Below are 22640 nucleotides of genomic sequence, written 5' to 3'. Positions count from 1 at the left end.
GAGTATTATTCAGCTATAAAGAAGGATCACATTGAGATATTTATCAATAAATGGGTGCAGCTTGAGACCGTACTCATAAGTGAAATAAATCAATCTCGCATGTGTGAATACCGAATAGTTTCCCTAATGTAAGTAATGATTCAATTATATAAAAATATGTGTTAATCATGATTCCCCATTAGGTGGCCTTGAAGCCTTATAAAGTTTTCACTCATTAATTAGAAAGGCTTTATTCTGGGCTTCTTGATATGGAAATATTTGAAGCTAGAGTATATGAAGTTTTATCCAAATATTTCAAGGAAAAAAACAGACACTATGGTAACTACTATTAAGTCGGGTTATATGGTGGTGAAGTACTAGGTTGCTGAAGCAGTCATGCTTTGACCTCTATTGTTATATTGTTATGTCCTGTTTTATCTCAATCTCCCCCTTATTCTTTTAAAAAAATTATTTAGTCATTTCTTATATTTGTCTTAATTAAAGAAAAAATTTAAAAAATTAGGATATATAAATAGTAACTCTTTTTGATTTTCTATTAACTTGTTTTGAAGTCCTGTAATACTCCCATGATCTTGTTTTGGCTGATTAGACTCTGTTCCATTCTGTATGATAGTATCCAGTTTGAGGATCTAGGCAACTACTTTGAACGCAATAAGATTCACTAAGATGCCCATTCTGGTTTGACTATTGTCTTCTTTGGAAGTCCTGTAATGTTTACAATGCCTAAGTTTTATTGGTCTTGTTCTCTCCTGTTTTGTCCAACTTTATAATATCTAATGAGATAGACAATTCTTTTTAAGGAAACAAGAGACAACGTTGATAACCATTGTTAATAACCTTGTACTCTGTTCTACACCATGTGCTATGTCTATCCTTGGTTTTGACTGACAGCTCTGTTTTGCCATATTTGACTGTATTCTCTCCCCCCCAAAAAAGTACTAAGCACTAAGGAATAATAAAATCCAAAATGTGTAAATTTTGTTGTAAAAAAGAGCGGGAAAAAAAAAAAAAGAAAAAGAGCTCTAACGGATATAACAGCAAGTGTGTTTGGGGTGTTAAATAGCTGACTATATCAATGTTTTTGGATCATTGAACACAGCTGTTTGCAGTCTCCCTGTTTGAATGTCCACTTTGTATTCTTTGATACTGTGATTTGAGCAACTATTTTCAAGATGATAATATGTAATCTATTAACAGGTGATTCCTTACTGTTATGGTTTTTTTTGTAGTTCTGTATTATGTGTACCCTTACACCGCTTTGTTTTGTTTTGTGTTTTTCTCTTTTTCCTCTTAAATTAAAAAAAACAAAACAAAACAAAAACAAAAACTAGACCCATGACTATCACCATGCATAACAAATGGATCAAAGATCTAAATATTAAAACAGAAACACTAAGTCTACTGGAAGGCAATTTAGGTAGAAATCTTGAAGACACAAGGAGTTAATGAACTAAAACCAAACTCCATAGGAAATACTTCAGAGAATCAGGCAATAGGATCTCATCTTATTAAAAAGTTTTTGAGTATCAAAAGAAATCAGTGACAGAGTGAAAAGAAAACCCACAGAGTGGGAAAAAATTTTAGACAACTGTCCCTCAGACAAAGGACTCTCTAGAATATATGAAGAATTTTTAAAAACTGGGCCCCCCAAATTCAATGACTGAGAGGTGCGCCTCTGGATGGCCTAGACACAGGGCTCACCTGCAACCGGTGCCATCTCCACAGAACACCTTGCAGGACCCAGGAACTCCAACCAGAGGTGCGCCCGGGGCCAGCCTAGACCCAGGCCACTCCTGTGACTCCCACCATCTCCACATGACCTTGCAGGACCCAGAACTCTAGCCAGAGCTCCCACTCTTTCTCACAGAACCTTGGCCCAGCGGATTAACTGTGCTAGCTTGAGGGGAGATTCAGTGACTGCCTCACCCAAATGGAAGATTGCGGCAGGCTCTAGTCAGTGTGGTAAGTATGCCCCTAAAATAGAGGTGTACAGTGGGTAAATAGGCCAGTAGTAAAGCTCCCCCCAACTAACTGTCAGACCTTGGTGAGTCTGATAAGAGTGTGGGTGACCCCTTCCTGCATGCAGAAAACACCAGACAGAGTAAGGAGTGTGCCAATAAGGACTCCCCCAACTTGGAGAAAATCAAAAGGGCTTATGAGACACATAGACACATAATAGGGACACAGTAGGGTCTCAGTGGACACAAATATGATAGACAGGGAGATTTGATGACCTGGAATAACCTGAAGATAAGTAATAGCAGGAACTAAAAGTTGACCTACATCAATACTACTAGGCTTGACAGCCCAGGAAGAATATAGAACTCACTCAATAGTTGCTACAGGAGGAAGTCAGGTGACTGGTCCACCTATTCATTGTGGGACCTAGCAACTGGACATCAATGTTACAGTAAGACCCCAAGATACACACTACCAACAGCTGACATTAGTAAGATTGAAGGGTCAAGTATTAATCCAAAAAAGGAAAATGGCAACACAAAAAAAGCAAAATGCAATCTCAAACATCTACTCCACCAGAAGCAAGTACAGGAGACACTGAAATAGAGGCCTTCAAAAGTAACACAACAGAAATTTCTGAAAAGATAGTGAGTGAAATTAAAAAAAAAAAAACAACTCCATGAGGCTATAGAGGAAATCAAATTAGAATACTACATACCCTATGTAAAGATAGAAATAACAACCTTAGTAAAGAAGTTGCTGAGTGCAGCTAAAGAAGAAACAGAGGAAAAAAGTACAGAAGCATGGAAAACTGATTGAAACCTTGAATGAACAATATAGAATATATGTAGAATTCATGAAACAAACTCAAAGAGACATCCAAAAAACAAAAAAAATTGCTATTGAAAGCTGGCAAAACCGCTCAAATGAAGCTGAGGATTGGATTTCGGACCTTGAGGACAAGATCTCAATTAGTGATCATGAAAGGATAGAACTTTCAAAAATAACAAAGCAGCATGAAGTGACAATCCAGCATCTTCAAGTTGATGCCAAGAGAAAAAAAAAATATAAGATTAATAGGCATCAGTGAAGATGCAAGAGTCAATGCAAATGACATAACTAAAATATTCACAGAAGTAATAGAAGAAAATTTCCCCAAAATGGGGAAAAATCTGATATGCAGAGAAGTGAGGCATATAGAATACCAAACAGTCACAATAACATAAATCTACACCCAGACATATAATAATTAAGGTCTAAGACATACAGCATAAAAACAGAATACTAAAAGCTGTTAGAGAAAAAGACACAATTCTCCTATCAAGGAAAGCCAATCAGAATCACAGTAGACTTTTAAGCACAAACCCTCAAGATGAGCTTGGAGTAAGGTATTTCAACCCCTGAAAGAAAACAACTTCCAATCCAGATTGAAAGCAAAACTTTCATTCAAATTTAATGGAGAATCAAAATACTTCCATGGCAAAGAACAACTGAAGAAATTCATCTCACCAAACCAATCTTAGAAAGAGTGTTGAAAGACATACTAGATAGAGATAAAAATGACCACAATCCATAGAACAATAACAGAAAGAAACCACCAAGTAGGACAAGCAATTAAACAAGGGGGAAAAGCAGAAAGCAAATAACTGGAACATAGCATGGAAAGTTCGAGCAAGTACATATCAGTTACATCCATAAATGTAAATGGCCTCAATTCACCTATCAAAAGAAATAGGTTGACAGAATGCACCAAGAAACATGATCCCACAATATGCTATACACAAGAAACACATCTGACCCAAAAGGAAACTCACAGATTAAAAGTCAAAGGATGAAAAACAGTATTCCATGCAGCGGAAACCCAGAAAAAAGCAGGGGTAAATGTTCTCTTTGCAGACAATGTGAACTTCAAACCTAAAATGATTAGAAGAGATAAAGAAGGTCACTACATACTCATTAGAGGAAAAATTCAAGAGGCAGAACTAACAATTATAAATATATATGCACCAAGTACAAAACACCCAACTATATAAGACATATACTAATGGACATTAAAAAACCAAATATACAAGAACACAATTATAGCAGGGGACCTTAACAGCCCATTGTCACAAAGAGATAGATCAACTAGACAAAAAAGTCAGCAAAGAAATAATAGAACTGAATCATACCTGCAAGCAATTGGACTTAGTAGATGTTTACAGAGTGTTTCACCCAACCACATCAGAATACACATTCGTCTCAGCTGGGCATGGGACATTTTCCAAAATAGACTGTATAAAATCCCATAAAACATTCTTAAGTAACTGCAAAGGTCTGAAATTATCCCATGCGTACTATCTAAACATAGCACCTGAAATTGGAAATTAATGCCAAAAAATTGCAAAACCTGCATAAATACATGAAAGTGAAATAACAAACTTTTGAACAACCAGTGGGCTACATATGAAATTAAAGAAATAAAGCAATACCTACAATTCAATGAGAATGCAGAAACAACATACTGTAACCTGTGTGATGCAATGAAAGTGGTCTTAAGAGGGAAATATATAGCAATAAATTGTCAAATCAAGAAAACAGAACGAGCACAAATAAACAATCTAATGCTTCATCTCAGTCTTCTAAAAAAAAAGAGCAAGTTAAACCCACAGCTCATAGAAGAGAGAAAATTGTAAAGATTGGAGCAGAAATCAATGCAATTGAAACTAAAAAAAAATACAAAGAATTAATGAACCAAAAAGCTGTTTTTTGAGATAATAAACAAAATTGACAAACTTCTAGCTAACCTCATAAAGAAAAAAGAAAGAAAAATCCAAATTCACGCAGTAAGGACAGAAAAGGGGGCAATTACAACAGATCCCATGGGAATTCAAAAGATCATGAATACCTACTTTGAAAATCTCTACTCACACAGAGGAAATGGACAGATTTCTTGAAACATATGAGCTACCAAAGCTCAACCAAGAAGATATAGCAATTTTAAATAACCCAATATCAGCTATTGAAATTGAAAACATAATTAAAAACTTTTCAACAAAGAAAAGCCCAGGTCCTGATGGATTCATGGCTGAATTCTACAAGAAATTTAGAGAAGATTTGATGCCAATACTCCTTAAACTCTTCAATGAAATTGAAAAGGAAGCAATCCTCCCTAAAACATTCCCAGAGACAAGTATCACTCTCATACCAAAACCAGAGAAAGACCCAACCAAAAAGGAGAACAATAGGCCAATCTCACTAATGAATAATGATGCAAAGATTCTCAATAAAATACTGGCAAATAGAATGCAGCAAATCATGAAGAAGATTACACAATATGACAAAGTGGGATTTATTCCAGGAAAGCAGGGGCCATTTATCATATGCAAGTCAATAAATGTAATATACCACATCAACAGAGCCAAAACCAAAAACCACATGGTCATCTCAATAGATGCAGAAAAAGCATTCGATAAAGTCCAACACATGTTCATGATAAAAATGCTTCAGAAACTCGGAATACATAGTGTCTACCTCAATCTCATAAAGGCCATCTACGACAAAGCAACAGCCAACATTATACTAAATGGACAAAAACTGAAAGCATTCACTTTAAGATCAGGAGCAAGACAAGGATGTCCACTATCACCACTCCTATTCAATATAGTTCTGGAAACACTAGCCAGGGCAATCAGATAAGACAACGAAATAAAAGGAATAAAGATAGGAAAGCAAGTTAAATTATCACTACTTGCAGATGACATGATACCCTATATAGAAGACCCAAAAAAACTCCGTTAAAAGATTACTAGAGGTAATAAATTCAGCAGTGTAGCTGGATACCAAGTCAGTACTCAAAAATCAATAGCATTCCTGTACACAAACAAAAAGTTCACCAAGAGAGAAATTATGGCAGTATTGCCCTTCACAATAGCATCTAAAAAAATGAAATACTTACGAATCAGCCTAACAAAGAATATAAAAGACCTATATGCTGAAAATTATGCTATGCTAACAAAGGAGATTGAAGAGGATACTAAAAATGGAAGGGTATTCCCTGCTGTTAGCTAGGAAGAACCAACACTGTGAAAAATGGCTATACTCCCAAAACTATTATATGAGAGTGAAGAGTGGTGTAGCCACTATGGAAATCACTATGGAGATTTCACAGAAGACTAGAATTGGAAGTTCCATTCAACCCAGCTATTCCCCTCCTGCGTATTTTCCCAGAAAAACAGAAAAGGTCATGTCATAGTGATACATGTGCACCCATGTTCATAACAGCACAATTTGTAATAGCTAAATCTTGGAAACAACCAAAATGCCCACCAACCACACAGTAGATGAAAAAGATGTATTTTTATACAATGGAATATTACTCAGCTGTAAAAAGGATGATCTTGAGGTCTTCATATTGAAATGGAGGCAACTTGAGACTATCCTCATAAGTGAAATAAATAAGAATCATATTTATAAATATCACATTGTGTCTCTAGTGTAAAAAGTAGTAAGAACTGTAGGAGTAATAAAACCCAAAATGTGCAACTGCTATTGTCAAAAGGAGACGAAAAGAAAGTGCTCTAAAAAACATAACTGCATGTGTGTTTAAGTGTGTAGGATTGATAAGCGTATTACTAAGTATTTGTTGGATCATTGAGTAGAACTTTGTGTGCTTTAATTTTGTAACTTGAACAATTATTTCTAAGATGACAGTATGTAATTTGTCAACTTGTGATTTCTTAGTGGTTTTTTTTTGAATTTTGTATTATTGCTTCTCTTTTTTTTCTGTTTTGCTTTTTTTTAGCTCTTTAAATTAATTTTTTTTAAATTCAATGACCCAATCCAAAAATGGGCATTTGAGATGAACATATACTTCTCAGATGAAGAAATACAAATGGCAAACAAATATATGAAAAGATGTTCAACATCATTGTTAATTTGAGAAATGCAAATTAAACCAATACTGAGATTCCATCTCACACAAGAAAGAATGGCTATCATCAAAAAAAGTCAATCAATAACAAATGGGGCTGTTGGGAAAAGGGAATCGTTGTCCACTGTTAGTGGAAGTGCAGACTGGTGCTACCACTGTAGAAATCAGTATGGAATTTCCTCAAAACTATAATCAAAGATCCAATTTGACCGAGCTATTTCTCTTCTGGGTATTTTCCCAGAATAATTAAAAATATCATCTCATAGTGATTTATGTGCCTGCATGTTTATGGCAGCACAATTTGTAATAGCTAGATCTTGGAAATGACTCAAATTCTCATTAACCAAGAAATGGATAAAAATATGTCATATTTTTATGCAATGTATTACTACTCAGCTAAAAAGAAAGATAAACTCAAGACTTTTTTAGATAAATGGATGCAACTAAAGACCATACTCCTAAGTGAAATAAATCAGACTCAAATGTGCTAAACATAGTATTGACTCTTTAGTGTAAGAAACTGAAAGAGTAAATGAGATCTAAAATACAATAGATATTGTGAAGGGAAAGAAGCTCCTCAAAAGCAAAGAATAATTAGGGCAGGGAAAAGCAGAAAAGAAGGAAGGGATATATATATATATATATATATATATATATATATATATATATATGCTAAAATAATTCTTCTACTAATTCTAATAGTTCATGCAAAGGAATAGTTAGTGCTTATACTGTTTAATTGGTTTTGCATGCCTACGTCTGGTAATCTGAGCAACTATTTTGAAAATAACAATATGTATACGAAGTTGTACTCAAGGATTTCAAAGAAAGAGACAATACGGTAACTACTTTTAGGTTAGGATTATCTGGTGGTGAAACACTATTCTGCTTAAATGGTTATGTTTTGATCTGCGCTGTTTCGTTGTTATGCCCTCTTTTATCTCAATCTCCACTCCATTATTTACTTTTTTATCTTTATCCTTTTAATTAAAGGAAAAAAACAGCAGGATATATTATGGTAACCCACTTTGACTTTTCATTACCTTGATTTAAAGCCCTGTATTACTCTCACCATCTGGTTTTTAACTGATGTTCCCCTATTCTGTTTTGCTGGATAGTATCAGGTTCGAAAGTTTAGGCATCAGCTGTAAAGATAATGAGATTCATTATGACGCCCATTCTTGTTGACTTTTATCTACTTTTGAAGACCTACAATGTCTCCAATGTTTTGGTTTTGTCGGTTTTATTCTTTACTGTTTTGTTCAATTGTATTATAACTAACGATATAGGCAATTCTATTAGAGATAGCGGGAGGCATTATGGGAACCATTGTTGATCACCTTGTATTATGTTTTTACATTATCTATTATGTCCACCCTTTTGACTTGACCGATTCTGTTCTGTTATGTCACATTTGGTTTTACTCTCTTCCAAAAAAGTAATAAGAACCGTGGGAGCAATGAAACCCAAAATGTGTAATAGTCATGGTACAAAAGAGAGGAAAAGAAAGTGCTCCAAACTATATAACTGCATGTATATTTAAGTGTATAAGATAGAAAATGATATCACAGAGTTTTATTGGATCAATGAACAGAACTGTTTGCAGTATCATTGATGGAATGTCCACTTTACAAGCTTTAATTTTGTGACTTGAACAATTATTTCTAAGATAACAATATGTAATCCATTAACTAGTGATTTCCTACTGTTCATTTTTTTCTGTAAATCTGTATAACTTGTACCCTTTCCCTGCTTTTTTTTCTTTTCTCCTTAAATAAAATTTAAAAAAAAAATAACAATATGTAGTATAATAACCATTGTTAATTTACTGTTTTCATACCCTATATCTATTTTTGTTGTTGTTTTTATTCTTTTTAAAAAAATTAAAAATATACTCTTGCATGCAGAGCCGCTGCCTAGGACCAGACCCCCGTAACTACCACCACTGCCATCGGTGATTGCACTCCAGACTTAAACACAGAATGAAAAGATCCCTGTAAAACTACAATGCAGGCCAGGGTCCTCTCCTTCCTCAAGATTCTGAGGATGAACTTGGAATATAAATTAAAAGTCACAATGCTTATAAAAGTAACTCTTATATAGTGACCTTTCCTCACTAATCCCTCCTCGACCCTGCAGCCAGTGTTTACAGACGACTTCCTTCCACCCAACCCCCATAGAATACTATGTACCAGAATGTCCATCTGCTTCCCATTGGACTGCAGAAAATCCAATGGCTTCCTCAGTAGGAAGTGACTCTGTCCCAAGAAACAAAAACTCACAGAATCCCCCAAAAGGAACCAGCAGAGGAGCACAGACAATGCTCCCTCATGCTTTGGAGTAGTGTTCCTTGGCTGGAAGCCAGGTTGCTCTGCAGGGGACCCAGGCAATGCCTGTGGACCACTCTGGCTGTAAGGAAACCAAGGGTGGAGGCCAGGCTGTTCCTATACCTCTTGTAAGACACACACCAGCCTCAGCCCAGTGTCAGCAGTGCCCAGGCTGAGAGAGCTGCTCAGGGACAAGTAAACATGAGCCCGGGGCCATGGTGACATCCATGCAGGACTTACGAGGCAGGAACACTTGGTGCACTTGCTCCCTTCTGGCTGGAACTCCTCTCCCTCCTGGTACTGCACACCTCCAAACACGCAGCCTAAAAAGCAGAGTGGAGTTCAGAATCAGGCAGGAGCAGTATCCATGCGACACAGTCCTCCCAGGCCTGCTCATGCCCCACCTCCACTCCAGCCACCCAGCAGTGTCCTCTTTGGTCAGTGGACAGCACCGGTGCACTGTAAAATACAGTATGTGAAGAATGATATGCTGGCACAGAACCAGAAACCCCAACAATGCCAGAAAGTTAAGAGGAGCCCAAGTTAGACTGGGGGTGCAATACAAATGCACTGCAGGAAGCCCCACCCTGTGCCTCTGGAGTCATGATATGCTGGCCACTGCCAGGACCCAAACCTCAGAGGGACCAGGATAGGATAAGGGAAGCAAAGAAGGGATCAACCATGGGACCAATAGCAGATGCAGCCAAGGGCTTTCACTAATCTCCCCATGCAGCTGACCCCCTCATTTCCCCAGCAATCTTACACAGCAGGGGCGCCATCCTTTTGTTCACACATGAGAGAACTGTGGCTCTAAGGGAAAGTAATTCACCTGGCTCACAGGTGGCCCTGCTGGGATTCAAACTCAGTTCTGAGCCTCCCTCTGCACTATGGAGCAAGGCGGGAGCAAAGATAAGAAGGCGCAGAGGTGGGGGCAGCAGTGACCCCATGGGCCTGCAGCCCACCAGGTGGTGATCACGGGCTCTGGCCCCCATCAAGGCTGGGTGATGAAAGGATCGAAATCCAAGACATGTCCCCTCATCAGAAAGATGCTCAAGTCACTGCCATATTCTAAAGCAATGTCACAAGTGACCTGCAGTACAGGCTGGCCACACTCACTCCATGTCATGTGGGCCACAGTGACTATGGTTTATTAGCAAAGCTACCTTCCCCAGGACTGTCCTTGCAAGGCACTTGATTAGAGGCAGGGTCACTGTGACAGTGCTGGACAGTGAGCTCTTGTGCAGGACACAGAAGTGCCCCAGTCCATCAGCTAAAGCTGTGAGCAGAAGCCCCCACTCTCGGAGCACCTGGTTCCTCATGAGGAGTGGGTGTCATCCCACCTAACCCATCTTAAAGCAGGTCACCATCCTCTATTCAACAGAAAGATGTGTAGACAAAATACTGCTGAGTCTGAAGCCAAAAAGACAAGTAAAAGTGAATTTTAAAACTCTCCAGGAATAAGATCTATCTGATACTCACACCCAAAGCCAGCACCAGGCACTGCTCCTGCTCTCAGAGACATGGAAGACACAGTAAGCGTGGTCTCTGTGGTTGTGTCTCAACACTGTTCATAAATGACAGATGCTCAGTCACCTCTCTCCAAAAGACATGTCCAACAAAGTGTTTCCAATCCTTTTGGGTGCCTGCATCTCTGTCATCCATATTGCTAGACACACTAACCACAGCGATCTACACTGACACTGAGTCAAGGCATTTTCAGTGGAAATTCTGTTCAAAATTCCCATGACAATGTACCATCCTTGAGCAGAGTCAGACAGACAGGAAGGGGCAGAGGAGAAGCAATGCTCTGAAATCAGTTTCCAGAAGAAGCTGACCACAGACTGGGCTTGTTTACCATCATGTGCACTGCCATGCCCTGGTCGGTGACAGACACTGTCCCCCTGGATTCCAAGGAGGAGGCTGAGGCCTCCCCTGATTGTCCCATCGAGGCCTCCCCTGACTGTCCCATCGAGGCCTCTCCTGACTGTCCCATCGAGGCTTGGTGGAAGGCCTCTCATGACAAAGGGCGATGAACTCTGCAGGCAGGCGGCACCTTCCAAACCTACCCACTTGCATCTCAAATACTGTGCTTAGAACTGAGGCAAATGATCTCTATTTTAGGGTACGGAGCCTCCCAGGTGTCTAGGGCTGGCATGTGGCCCTGGCTTATCAGCTTCTAAAAATAGAACTGAGCTAAGCACTTCCTGTGGTATGCAGTGGGCTGAGAGGAGAGAGGAGCACAGGTCCCCTGATCCTAGCTCACTCGAGGAACTTGGCAGGCACTGGTGTGACCAACATCTCACTCCTCTCTGTACAGTGATGAGGACTCCACTCAGCATGACTGTGGAGCTTAGTCTTTTCCTTTCTGGGACGCGAGCAAACCATGGAGTAAAGAAAACTGCTCACACGGGAGTGCTCAGCTGCTGAGATAAATCACGCTGCAGTTTTTGTACCATGTTTCACAGGCAGCTGGACACATGGTTCTCCTGAGTGACAGGATGTTACCCACAGGGAGGGGTGCAGGGTTTTAAGGGCTCCTTGTGGCTATTCCTGCTCCTCGAGGGTCCCCTGGCTATGAGTGGGATGCTCTGAGTTCATTCTTCATTGATAAGGCAGCTGTCTGCTCAACATACCTGAATCTATAGTTGTGAGCTGTGATAATCTTTAAATCTGTACGACAAAGTTTTCTCTGTTACCGATCTCCAGTTTGGCTGTGTATGGAAATCACCAGGGAGGCAGGGTGCCCCCACCCACCCAAATTCTAATGGACTTGAGCTTACTTGCAGCCTGAGTACAAGATGCAGTGTCTCAGCTTCTCAGGAAATTCCAGGGTGCAGCCCTAGAGAGCTACTCATCCACTTCTTAAAGATCCCACCAATGTCTGAGGATGTGGTGATCTGATACAAAACATTTAATGCATCAGAAGGGAAAGAGACTGGGCGCACTGTGTGACAGATACAAGATAACTGGATTACAGAAAGAATTAGTGTAGATATAACCAGTTTTTTTGGCTTTCATATGAGCTCATCAGTCACACAAGCTTCACAGATATCCCAGTGTGACAGGAAGCTGAATAAAGACTGTAGGACATGGGGCTGGGGGTTTAGCTCAGCGGCATAAGCGCCTACCTTGAAAGCAGGCAGTCGTGAGTTCGATCCCCGGTACCGATAAAAAGGAAAAAGACAAAAAAAAAAAAAAAAAAAAAAAGACTGTAGGACATAAGAAAGGTAAGAAGAGGTGGAAACTGTTGTCCTTGTCATTCAAGGACAAGAGAAGACTGAATTCTGAAAAGGGCTTGGGTCTGCCACATGGAGGGGCTCATGTCTGCAGAGGACCCCCAGGACTTTCACCACTTCACAAGAGGCTCAAAGAACAGCAGAGCTTCAAGATCACCCTGCTAAGCAAAGAGTAGTGGTTGCCCTGTTACCAGTCAGGAAAAGTGCTCAGCGAAACCCCAAACATAGAACACTTACCCTCGATGATTAGCAAGTGCATAAAAGATCAGAAAAATGTCTCACCTCAAAATCCCCAGACTTGTGAGAAAGAGCAAGAAGAGCTGCAGGAGGCCTCTGCAATCCCTGAAGGAAAGGTGGGAGGAGAGAGTTGGCCACTGGAAAAGGAAGAGCTCTTCACTGTCAGCTAGGCAGGGGCCTTTCTACAAAAGACAGTGGGCCCAACTTGTGGAACCACACTGAAAAGAATGCCAGCAAATCCCTAAGCTAAATTCACATGGGACGCAGCTCTCAGTTGTCAGAAAACACCTGGTTGCCTTGTCACAACAGCAAGCTCCAACCAAAGCAGCACAATACGAAGTGTTAAAGACATTTCTAGAAGCAAAGACAAGCCTCTTTTGGATCTATGAATGGAAAGCAGGCCTCCAGATCCAGACAAGCCACTAGCCAGGACCTATAGCACACTGCCCTCATGCTAGACACAGTCTTGCCATGCCCTTCAGAAAAGGGAGAGCAAAGGTTCCAGCCAGGCCAGGACCCTGCAAAGGAGAGGAGTGCACCCTCTAATGCTGTCAGGTGCATAGAGGTTGAGTGAGAAAAATCCAGCAGAGGAAAGGAACTGCACATCACCACTGAAGGACACGGAGATTTCAACAGTCTTGCCCTGTGCTGAGGAGCCTTCTGCCTCCCACTCCCTGAGGATGTTACCTGGACAGGTGGGGCAGCAGGCTCCCGGGTGCTCCACTGGGTTTCTACAGTGAACGACACAGCGCACCTCAGACTCTGTCATGACGCCCTCCTGCAACAAACAGCACACAGTCAGCCAGCCCTGGACTGTGTCAAGGAGCTAAACTTCAGGAAAGTAACCAAGCAGAAGAACCCAAACCCATAACGTACATGGTGAGGTGGGCATTGGGCCCAAAGGACTGGGCACAAATGACCTACAATCCCCTGTTCACTCCTACTGATGCTTTGGATCTCAGAGGGCAAACCTCATCACTTCCTCTTTTTCCTGGCCTTGCACTCTCTCTGTGGCTCTGCTTCCTTTCTTTTAAATCGAGTTTTAAAATTTTCTGATGGTCCATTGGTAGCTGACAAGAGTCTAGCTGCTCATTCACAGTTGTTTTACATTTTCAATGTTGGCTGTATTTTCTATCATTGTTCTTATTCTTCAAGGCACTAGCCCTGGAGCACAGAGACCTGTGTAGCATCCAGAGCTCTTTGAGTCCAGATAAATCCCAACCATCCTTCTAGAAACAACTAGGACAGCTCTGCAGACTTAGAAACATCACTAGGTCCAGTCACAGCCTGAGTCTCCATTGCAGCATCAAAGGCAGAGACTGGACAAAGCTGGGTTCTTACTGAAGATGTCAAACACAGACTTTAGGTTTTAAACATGAAATTGAATGAGTCATTTGCAAACTGCAAAGAAGTTACTGATCTTGGGATTCCAATACCATCCTAATGTCAAATTAATTCTAAAATTAATTTTCAGTGTTGGTCTCTGATAAGTTTGCTCTACATTCTCTACCCATCTTATGAATGAATGTCTATTTCTTTTCACATGATGTGTTTCATTTTGTTTGGAATGGAGGGTACGACAAGCTGAAAATACAGATGACAGTTTGACAATGAGGCCATTTCCTTTATTGCGCCTGCTACTATGTCATCCCAACCCAGCAAAAGGGCTATACCCTAAATGTCTACAGACCAAGTCCAAATTCTCCACCACCGGGGGAGTTTACTGTGGCCTAGATTACATTTGGGAGAAAAATGCAAAATATCGGCAATCAGCAGAATCAATAAAAGACTCACACTCAGCTACATGACTGCAGAAAGCTAAGGCCTAGGGTCAGTTTTCCTACAATATCTCCATCCACATGGATGCTCAGGTTGGTTCTCAGTGTGAAGTGCTTGTCTGTGATCTTTAAATCATCATCGTCCACCAAGAAATTGAAAGAGAGAAAACACAGGTAAAATTTTCACCAGAACGCCTTTTGTTGGAGAAGATAAGAAGGTGGAATTAAATGCAAGTGGAAAGAAACCAGATCATTGGGCTTGCTAGCATCTGTTTGGTTCCTGATTGTACCTGTACAGGTAGGTGGCTCCCAGGAGCATTTTTAATGAGAGTCTCGCTTATTACTTGCAAACTCCAATCCAATGAGATCATTCTGGCCCCATTTTATGGAGAGTGACAGAGGTGCGGACAGGTTATATAATTAGTAGTGTGAGCAGCATAGCCCATGTTGCACTGCCTGCCTGACACTGTCTTCTCTGTTACTGACCTCCCACCTCCTGAAGAGCTGGAGAGAGACTGCAATCTCATCATTTCTGCAAAAAACCAGGAGACTCGCCAGCAGGTGCCTGTGAATGGTCACTTTCTGCATCCTCCTAAAGAAGGAAGCAGAAAGGCAGGAATGCAAAGGTGCTTGTGGGCAAAGGAACAACTTTCTGTGACCACCTTCACAGAGGTTTGTTCTTCTTATTGAAGGAAACAACTCCTTCCTAGCTAGCAGGACTCTGGTTTTAGCACAGGAAGAAGAAGGAAAGGTGAGGTTCATCTTTTGACAGGTGACTCCCCCTTTTTGGGCTCTGCTCTGAAGCTCTGGTTTCCTGAGTTTTCAGATAATAATTTGATACTCCTGAGTCAGTTCTCTCTTGGTTATGTGCCAGTGACTAAAGATGACAAGCAATAGGAATCTCAGTGTTAACCTCTGTGATGACCTAATGTGTCTTTCAGGCAACAAAATGTTTCCTGTTGCATGGTAGCTTCCACTAATGTAAGCAATGTCGTCATTTAAAGACAGCAAAAGTTACCTTGAGCAATTTGTGTTTGCTCAGGACCTCTGGCTGTTTATAAGAATGTCGTCCCAGATCCCAAGGGGCATGTGGTCCTCTGGGTTACCAAATACTAGAACCATGGCTCTCAGATACCCCTGTTAAAGAGTGGAAATTTCACTGACCAAGAGGCAGGGCAAAATAATAATATATATGAACTGAAGACAAATCAAGGTAAGCTGGGAAGAGTTGTCATGCCTATAACCCAATTACATGGAGGGACCATAAGTCTGAGGACAGTGTGGGCAACTTAGATCCTGTCTTAAAAAATAAAAAGGGCTAGTGATGTACTCAGCAACAGGATGGTCGAATACTTGTCTACTGTGTGTGAGACCCTGTGTTCAGTGTCCAATACTGAAAGGAAAAAAGGACACAGAGTAGATATGGAGGGGTGCAAAGTTTGGAAAGATTATGGGCTTCTGGTGTGATTAAAAGTAATTGTTCTTGCTTCTTTGTGCCAGATTGACTGAATTTATAATGTGGAGTATAAAATTCAACAAACTTTGATCTATTCAATGAATCTATTTTTTTTAAGGAGAAAAAGAAAAAAACAAAAAGGGTACGAGTAATACAAAATTTAAAAAATAAATAGTAAGAAATCACTAGTTAATAGAATGAATCTATTGTTTATATCCATTTTACTACTGTTTATTTTTGAAAATTACTTAGATTCATTGCATAAATAAGCTGAATATTTAGTTGAATGAAAAACTAAAGATCTACTCTAGGCATCTAATGAGAACATGGTGTCATAAAATACAGATTTCAATTCACTAAATGTCAATGTGCTTGAGATGAGATGGGAGAGAAATATCCATAATATTCACCTTCCAACCTTCTTCAAATGCACATGCAATGTTGGGATAATGAAATGGTGTTCAGGATAAAAGGATTTAACAGTAGCTTCTCTATAGAGGATTTTTAAGTAATGTTAAATTAGATGACTTACTCTTTTAGAAGGGGTATTTCTGCAGAGACAAGAAAACAAGTCTGAACCTTGGGTTCCTCACTGACCCTTTGGTCCATCGTGTGTGCTCTATGCCTGTGGGCATCACAGCCATGCAGGATCCCTGCTGCTGTCAGAGGCCCTGAGGATCAGGCACAATAAGCCCCTTAGAGGCTGAGCTACTGGTTCTTAGATTTGTAAGGTTGAACTCACTGAGGATACAGTGTACTAATTGTTTCACTTTAATACAGTTTACAGATTGGCTTCTGCTCAAAGCCTTTCTAAATCAAAGAAGAAAAACACACCTTGTCTAATAATACGTACTTTCTGCTAACAGGAATTCATCTTTTGCACAAAGATGATTTCACAGGAAGACATGTATTTTCCCCAAGGACATATGCGTCCTCCTGGAGTCTTTCCAGGCACAATTTACAATGGCAGACCATTCTGCTGTGTTTCTGGAAACATCGTATACAATATCCATCCTCTACCTGCCTTGTTATGATAATGTCACAATAAACTACAAGGATACAGTGGGGTTTGCATTTGTTTCTCATTTTTGTTTATCTGCTTGGGTGTCACTCTCAGTTGGCTCAAAGCAGCTACTCAGAGTCTCTCTGGGATGTTTTTACTGGACTTTACCTGGCACTGGTGCAGGACACAGGGCTTAGCTGGGCTCTGCCACTCCAAGGAGCTGTTGTAGGTGTTTCCTTCATAGGTGCAGCCTAGATGTAAAACACAGAATGAGAAGCCAGGTCAAGACTGAACGTGCTTCCCTTTACCCCTGAAGAAAAAGAAGTTATGTCCTCCAGGCCAAAATTACTGATCACGAGATCCACCACTACCATTACAACTGGCTATTCTCCCCTAAACACAATTGAGCCTTTTGATTAATTATTTGCTATTCATTTGTATTAATTATTTGTTGTTGAATCTGTGCACCTCAAGGGTAATATTTTCCAATGGAATAAACAGATTGATTAACTTGTGGGGAGAAAAGGTCAAAGGAGGATTTGAAGTGAGTGAGAAAGATGAAGGGATCTTCTGGCCAACAGTTCAGGACTTCTATAATGAATGAGTTAAGTTTCGACCAAATCTGCAGGGCATCAGCAGAAATAAAAGCAAGTTATTTTTGGAAAAGATTTGCTTTGGTTAGTGGATTTCCACAGCCTCTGTTAAGCTTGCCTAAATTGGATAGGCATGTTATCAAGTGTCTTTTAACTGTCCAGTGCTAAGTGAGTGGGGACCAGTGCTTCTTTACATGTTTGTTTCTCTTATCTTTTGCTTTCATACTATCATAGGATTACTTAGGGGTTATTCAGCTCTTCAACTGCTTAGTGAATGGAGACAATTTCCCATTTTGATCTTTTACTTTCATTTCTCCTGCTTTGATTATGACATGGGTCAAACTTTAAGGAGAAAAACAATGTAAGTGACATTTACAATGTCTGTTTAAAATATCTGACTGTAAAATGAAAATTTTAAAAGCATAAAATAAAATTAAAAATAAAGGAAAAAAGAAAAGTGGTCTAGATGCAACAAAACTCAAGCCAATAAAATACATCTATCAGAAAAATGCTTTGCACATTTGTTCACTGTATGTTCAATCTAATCTGTGTTAGTAACTTTGAAATAACTGTACCTGCTTTGTTGGAACTCAGCAATTCACTATTACAAGAGTATCAACTTATAGCCATGTTTTGGCTGCCCCTGGAGTCCAATCCAGATCTAAACAAGTAAATTAAGTCTTTCATAATTGAGGGCTCACCTGGGAAATTCTGTGCCTGGGTATAATGGGTCTTCCTTCCTGGGAAGGAGGAAGATGCAACCCACTCCATTTTCAGGTGGCTCACTAAACCTGGATAACTTTGTCTACCTAGAAACCACAGAACAGTTGAGACTGAGACTGTTATTTTACGAACAGAGAAACTGATGCAAGGGAAAATTATACAGACACTTGTGGTGACCAAATAACCTCACTCATGAGCTAAAATAAATAATTAGGCTATAAATACTGTCTCTCAAATGTATAGCAAAGCTGCTTTCAGAGTGTGCATAAAACCTTCAATGGAGGAGATTAAAGAAAAAATGTCAGAAGGAACAATCCAAAATAACAGACATTCTATGTCCTAGGAAAATGTGTTTTTTCTGCTTTCTTCTAGAAGTAAGATAACTTTTACTATTCAAGATTGCTTGAAAGGCTTGTTGCAGCCAGTCAGATGCAATGTAACATTTTAAATTTTAAACATTTTAAATTCTAAGTCACAGCAGCCAACTTTGTTTTGATAGAAGTTATAGTAAGTGAGACAGAGAGAAAAATACATAGTTTTGTAGGGAGAGGATTTTGTATTACAAGGGGTTTTTTTTTTGATAGTGACAAAACTCAAAGGGTCAAGCATGTCAAAAATGTTTGTAGGGGATGCAGAATGTTATGAAATATGTATGTTTGCTTGTTGATTTTACTGAGCACAAACTATTTCCTCTGAAAGCTCCTTGATGTGCAAAGATTAGGAGGCTATGTCCTTGACTTTCACTTTTTCCTCTTCCCTATGTCTCAACTCTCCTTTGTAATTTAACTGATGCTTTCAGACAAATGTTGTAACTTTCATTTTTGAGATTAACATTTAACATGATATTTTCTGGATGCCAAGCAGAGACACCAAATTGGTCAATAACTCAACAAAGACAAACTGGCTTTTCCAGAAGTTCCAACCTAGTTTTTAACATCCATTATTGCTGGCCTTATCATGTGTTAAACATACATATATTTCCCAGATCTACAAGTCTTTGAAATACAAAACTAAAACCATCTCATCATATTGGTGACTTCTAGACTAAAAATATTCATGATAATAAAGTTTTCAACTCAAATATCACTCACATGTGTTACAGCCATTAGTGATAAAATATATATGCCAATTCAACATAGGCAAGCCAACCAAAAGATTTAAGTACTTCTTCAAGGCTTAAGTCAGCCTATCAATACAACAACGCTCCCACACTGTACAATCCAAACAATGTCACATAAAATTCATTCTACTTAGGTGATAGTCTATTACCAAACAACAGATTTCACTGAAAATTTTCATGTCACTTAATATGATAGTATCATGATTGCTATGTTAATGCATTATGTTTCCCTTGATCTCAAGTTTTCTCTATAAAGGTTTTTATTATTTGTGGGGAAATACCAGAAATCAAATTCAGGACCTCATGCTTGCCAGGCTGGTGCTGTGACACTAAGTTATACCCCTCCCCTCTATGAAGCTTTTTACTTCTTATCTGCTAATGGTATACAGAGATTCAATTTCTAAGACAACCATGATTGAAAACATGAAAAAATTCCCTAAACAACCCCTCAATATTGCTGCTGATTGGACTTATGTTGTGAAAACCCTACAGGTTAATGAAACCGTTCTTATTCATGATACTAATGATAAAATTCTGTCCCACAGGTTTAGACACCTGCAATAATTGATCAGACCCCACACTGCACCTTTCTCTGTTACTCATGTTCACTCTCTTTCTAATCTTCTTGGCTCCCTAGGGGGCCAGCTAGCCCAACACCCATGCTAACACTCTGGTTAAGCATCCTATCTCTTTAGAACAGGTTCTGGCTGCACATCAATTTTTTCGCTAAGGTGCTAAAAGCACACATTCATGCTCTTAATATTACACATAAACAGGTCTATAAAATTGTTACCACTTGCCTTGATTGACAGAAACAGACACAGTCTGGTCCTTATATAGATGTCAGTTTTTGTGGTTTAAAATGTGGCTTGATAAACAGACTCATTATAACCATTTTGTTAAACACAAATATATCTATAGAACATGCTTACTTTGAAATCTATACCTTTACATTGAGACAGAACTGTAAAACACATTAAATGTCATTTACTCTCAAGGTTTTCTGTTATGGGACTGCCTTCACAAATTAAGATTGATAGCAACTCTGCCTATATTTCCAATTCTCTTTGGATTTTCTTTCAACTGTGGCATGTTAAACACATCTCATATATACCTAATAACCCACCTGTCAAGTAGTAAAAAAATTGATGGGATCTTTAAGATCTAATTTTTAAAACAAAGAAGGAAGAGTATGGAGATGTTACCTCCACAAAAACAAGTGAAATACTATTCTGAAAAAAAAAAGCCAGGGAAATAGCTCAACGGCCTAAGTGTGCTTAGCAAACCACAAGGTCCTGAGTTTGATTCCTGATACAAATACACCAAAAAGTAAAATATTATTTTGCATTTTTAAAATTGCAATTCAGAATCACTGAAGTAGAGAAGCATGTTATTTACACAAAATCCAGGCCAAAACCCTTGGTGCTTCATGGAATTGAAGTTGCTGGACATTTGTTATGCTTCTTCTCTGGCACTTACTTTTCCTTCCCAAGAAATCTTTTTAATGACTACCTATTCTCTTCTTCCCTTGTATTATTGGAATTGGTAAGTGTATTGGTCAGGGTTTTACTACAGAGAACAGATATAACCTGGGATATACAGAAACAACAAGATTGGATTACGATAGTCACAGAATCCGATGAGGAAGTGTGCAGAGGGTGTCTATACACTGGAGGCCGAAGGATTCAATCCAAGATCTGGAGTTCACCCTAGTGTCTTGTGCAAGTCCACACCAGCAGGCTGATGGGTCTGCGACAGAAGGCCGAAGGCTCTGTGATGAAAGGCTGAAGAGTCTATGCTGGGAAGCTAAAGAGTCTATACTGGAAGCCAGGAGGCGAGGTCTAAAACCAAAGGTGAAGACTGGAGCTTCTCCCAAGAATGGCAAGGATTTGTCCTTTCTCCTCCCCTTTTATACCTCGAGGTGATAACCCACCCTAGGGTGGGTCTTCTTCTACATCCTTGGGTGTAGAATCGATAAACCCATTTAGTTAGCTTCTAACTGTCTCAAGTTGACACAATAAATCAACCACTAGAATCCACCCCTTGTCAACTTGGCAACCAGACACATTTCTTTAAACTAGTTCCAGATACACAAACATGCATATAATTGCGCCTAACATGTTATAACTGTCCTTTATAACTGTCCTTCGTACAAATGGAAACACAATAATTCCCCTACCAAAATACACAATGTAACTTTTCTTTGGTTGATGCTTACTCCTATCAGTTCATAAGCTTAACATTGTATCACAAGTTTAACAATTCCCAAAAGATAGTATTACGTCTAACATTATGTTACATTGAAACTGTATTTGGGGAGAAATAGTAATCATAATCCTCTTTTCTGTAACTGATCACGGGGGACGTAGCTGGCATTTAGAATTTCCTTCTTTCACTACCCATTCTGTATTTCCTTGGCCTTCAGCAAGCACCTCAGCAGGTCTCAGTTCTTTCCCCGGTGGAGTGACCCATACCTTCATTCCTGAAGGTTCTGGACCACTTGTCACTTTGTCTGGATTAGGTTGCTGTAATTTTCCACTAACCTTAATGACAGGGCATGGTAATACTAAAAGGCGCCCTAGGGAATCTCCTGCACTCCATATATATTTTTCCTTTCCTCCATTGTGAAGTAGTCCAACCTCCACTTGGTAGTCTGGGTCAATCACCCCTAACAACACTGTGACTCCCTTTTTAACTTGTTTCCTCAGAGACATGAGGAGACCAAAATGACCAGGGGGAAGTCTTAGCTTCCAGTTCAATGGTACCATTGTCGTGCTTCCTGATATAAGCCTTCCCTACTCTGGAACCAAAACTTCTAGTCCAGCAGAACATGAAGTCATGGGAACAGTAAGCAAAAATTTTGCTAGTGGATCACTAGGGGTGATGGTGAGTGGCACCATTCCTATTTCCACCCCTTGATTCCTGGACCCATGAATCCTGGCTATGGGAGACACAGTGCCATATAATGGACATTGATTCAAAGCATATACAGGACTGAGAGAACATGGCGGACAGACAACAGCAACTACTGAACGCTCTCTAAAGGCTCGGCTCAGAGGCCAGGAATGATGCGGACTAAGGAGATACGAACCAGTAGAGATATGCTCTGCTGACTCAGGAACGAACTGGGCTGAGAGAATCCAACTTGGAATACAGTCCTGGCGCTAAAATAGGAACAGAAAAGTCTCGGTGTGGAGGCTCGACTCCGCGCCATTGGAAACCGCAGTTTGGATTTCCCGCCGCCCGGCGGGCGGCTCGGCAAGGAGAGACGCGACTGCCGAGCTCTGGGAACGGGA

At 39.8% G+C, this 22640-nt stretch overlaps 1 protein-coding gene across 5 annotated transcripts in view; it reads right to left on the bottom strand.

Annotated features, from left to right (window-relative positions):
* The window catches only part of LOC134472453 (BMP-binding endothelial regulator protein-like), a 262792-nt gene that overhangs the window by 174118 nt on the left and 66034 nt on the right, over positions 1 to 22640 (bottom strand). For 4 of the 5 annotated variants that reach the window (XM_063233856.1, XM_063233857.1, XM_063233854.1 and 1 more), the window contains exons 4-6: positions 17077 to 17159; positions 13359 to 13449; positions 9439 to 9521 (exon numbers count right to left, since the gene is read on the bottom strand). In XM_063233856.1, the coding sequence (XP_063089926.1) occupies positions 9439 to 9521; positions 13359 to 13449; positions 17077 to 17159 (257 nt within the window). Of the gene's footprint in view, positions 1 to 9438; positions 9522 to 13358; positions 13450 to 14935; positions 15042 to 17076; positions 17160 to 22640 lie in introns of all 5 variants that reach the window. The other variant, XM_063233855.1, reaches the window with a different exon arrangement.

This window comes from Cavia porcellus, unplaced genomic scaffold (assembly GCF_034190915.1).
Source record: "Cavia porcellus strain 051 isolate PalLab524CR breed Dunkin Hartley unplaced genomic scaffold, mCavPor4.1 scaffold_23, whole genome shotgun sequence".
In the NCBI taxonomy this organism is placed as follows: domain Eukaryota; kingdom Metazoa; phylum Chordata; class Mammalia; order Rodentia; family Caviidae; genus Cavia; species Cavia porcellus.
Note: the sequence above shows the minus strand (reverse complement) of the source record. Positions and strands in the feature narration are given on the sequence as shown.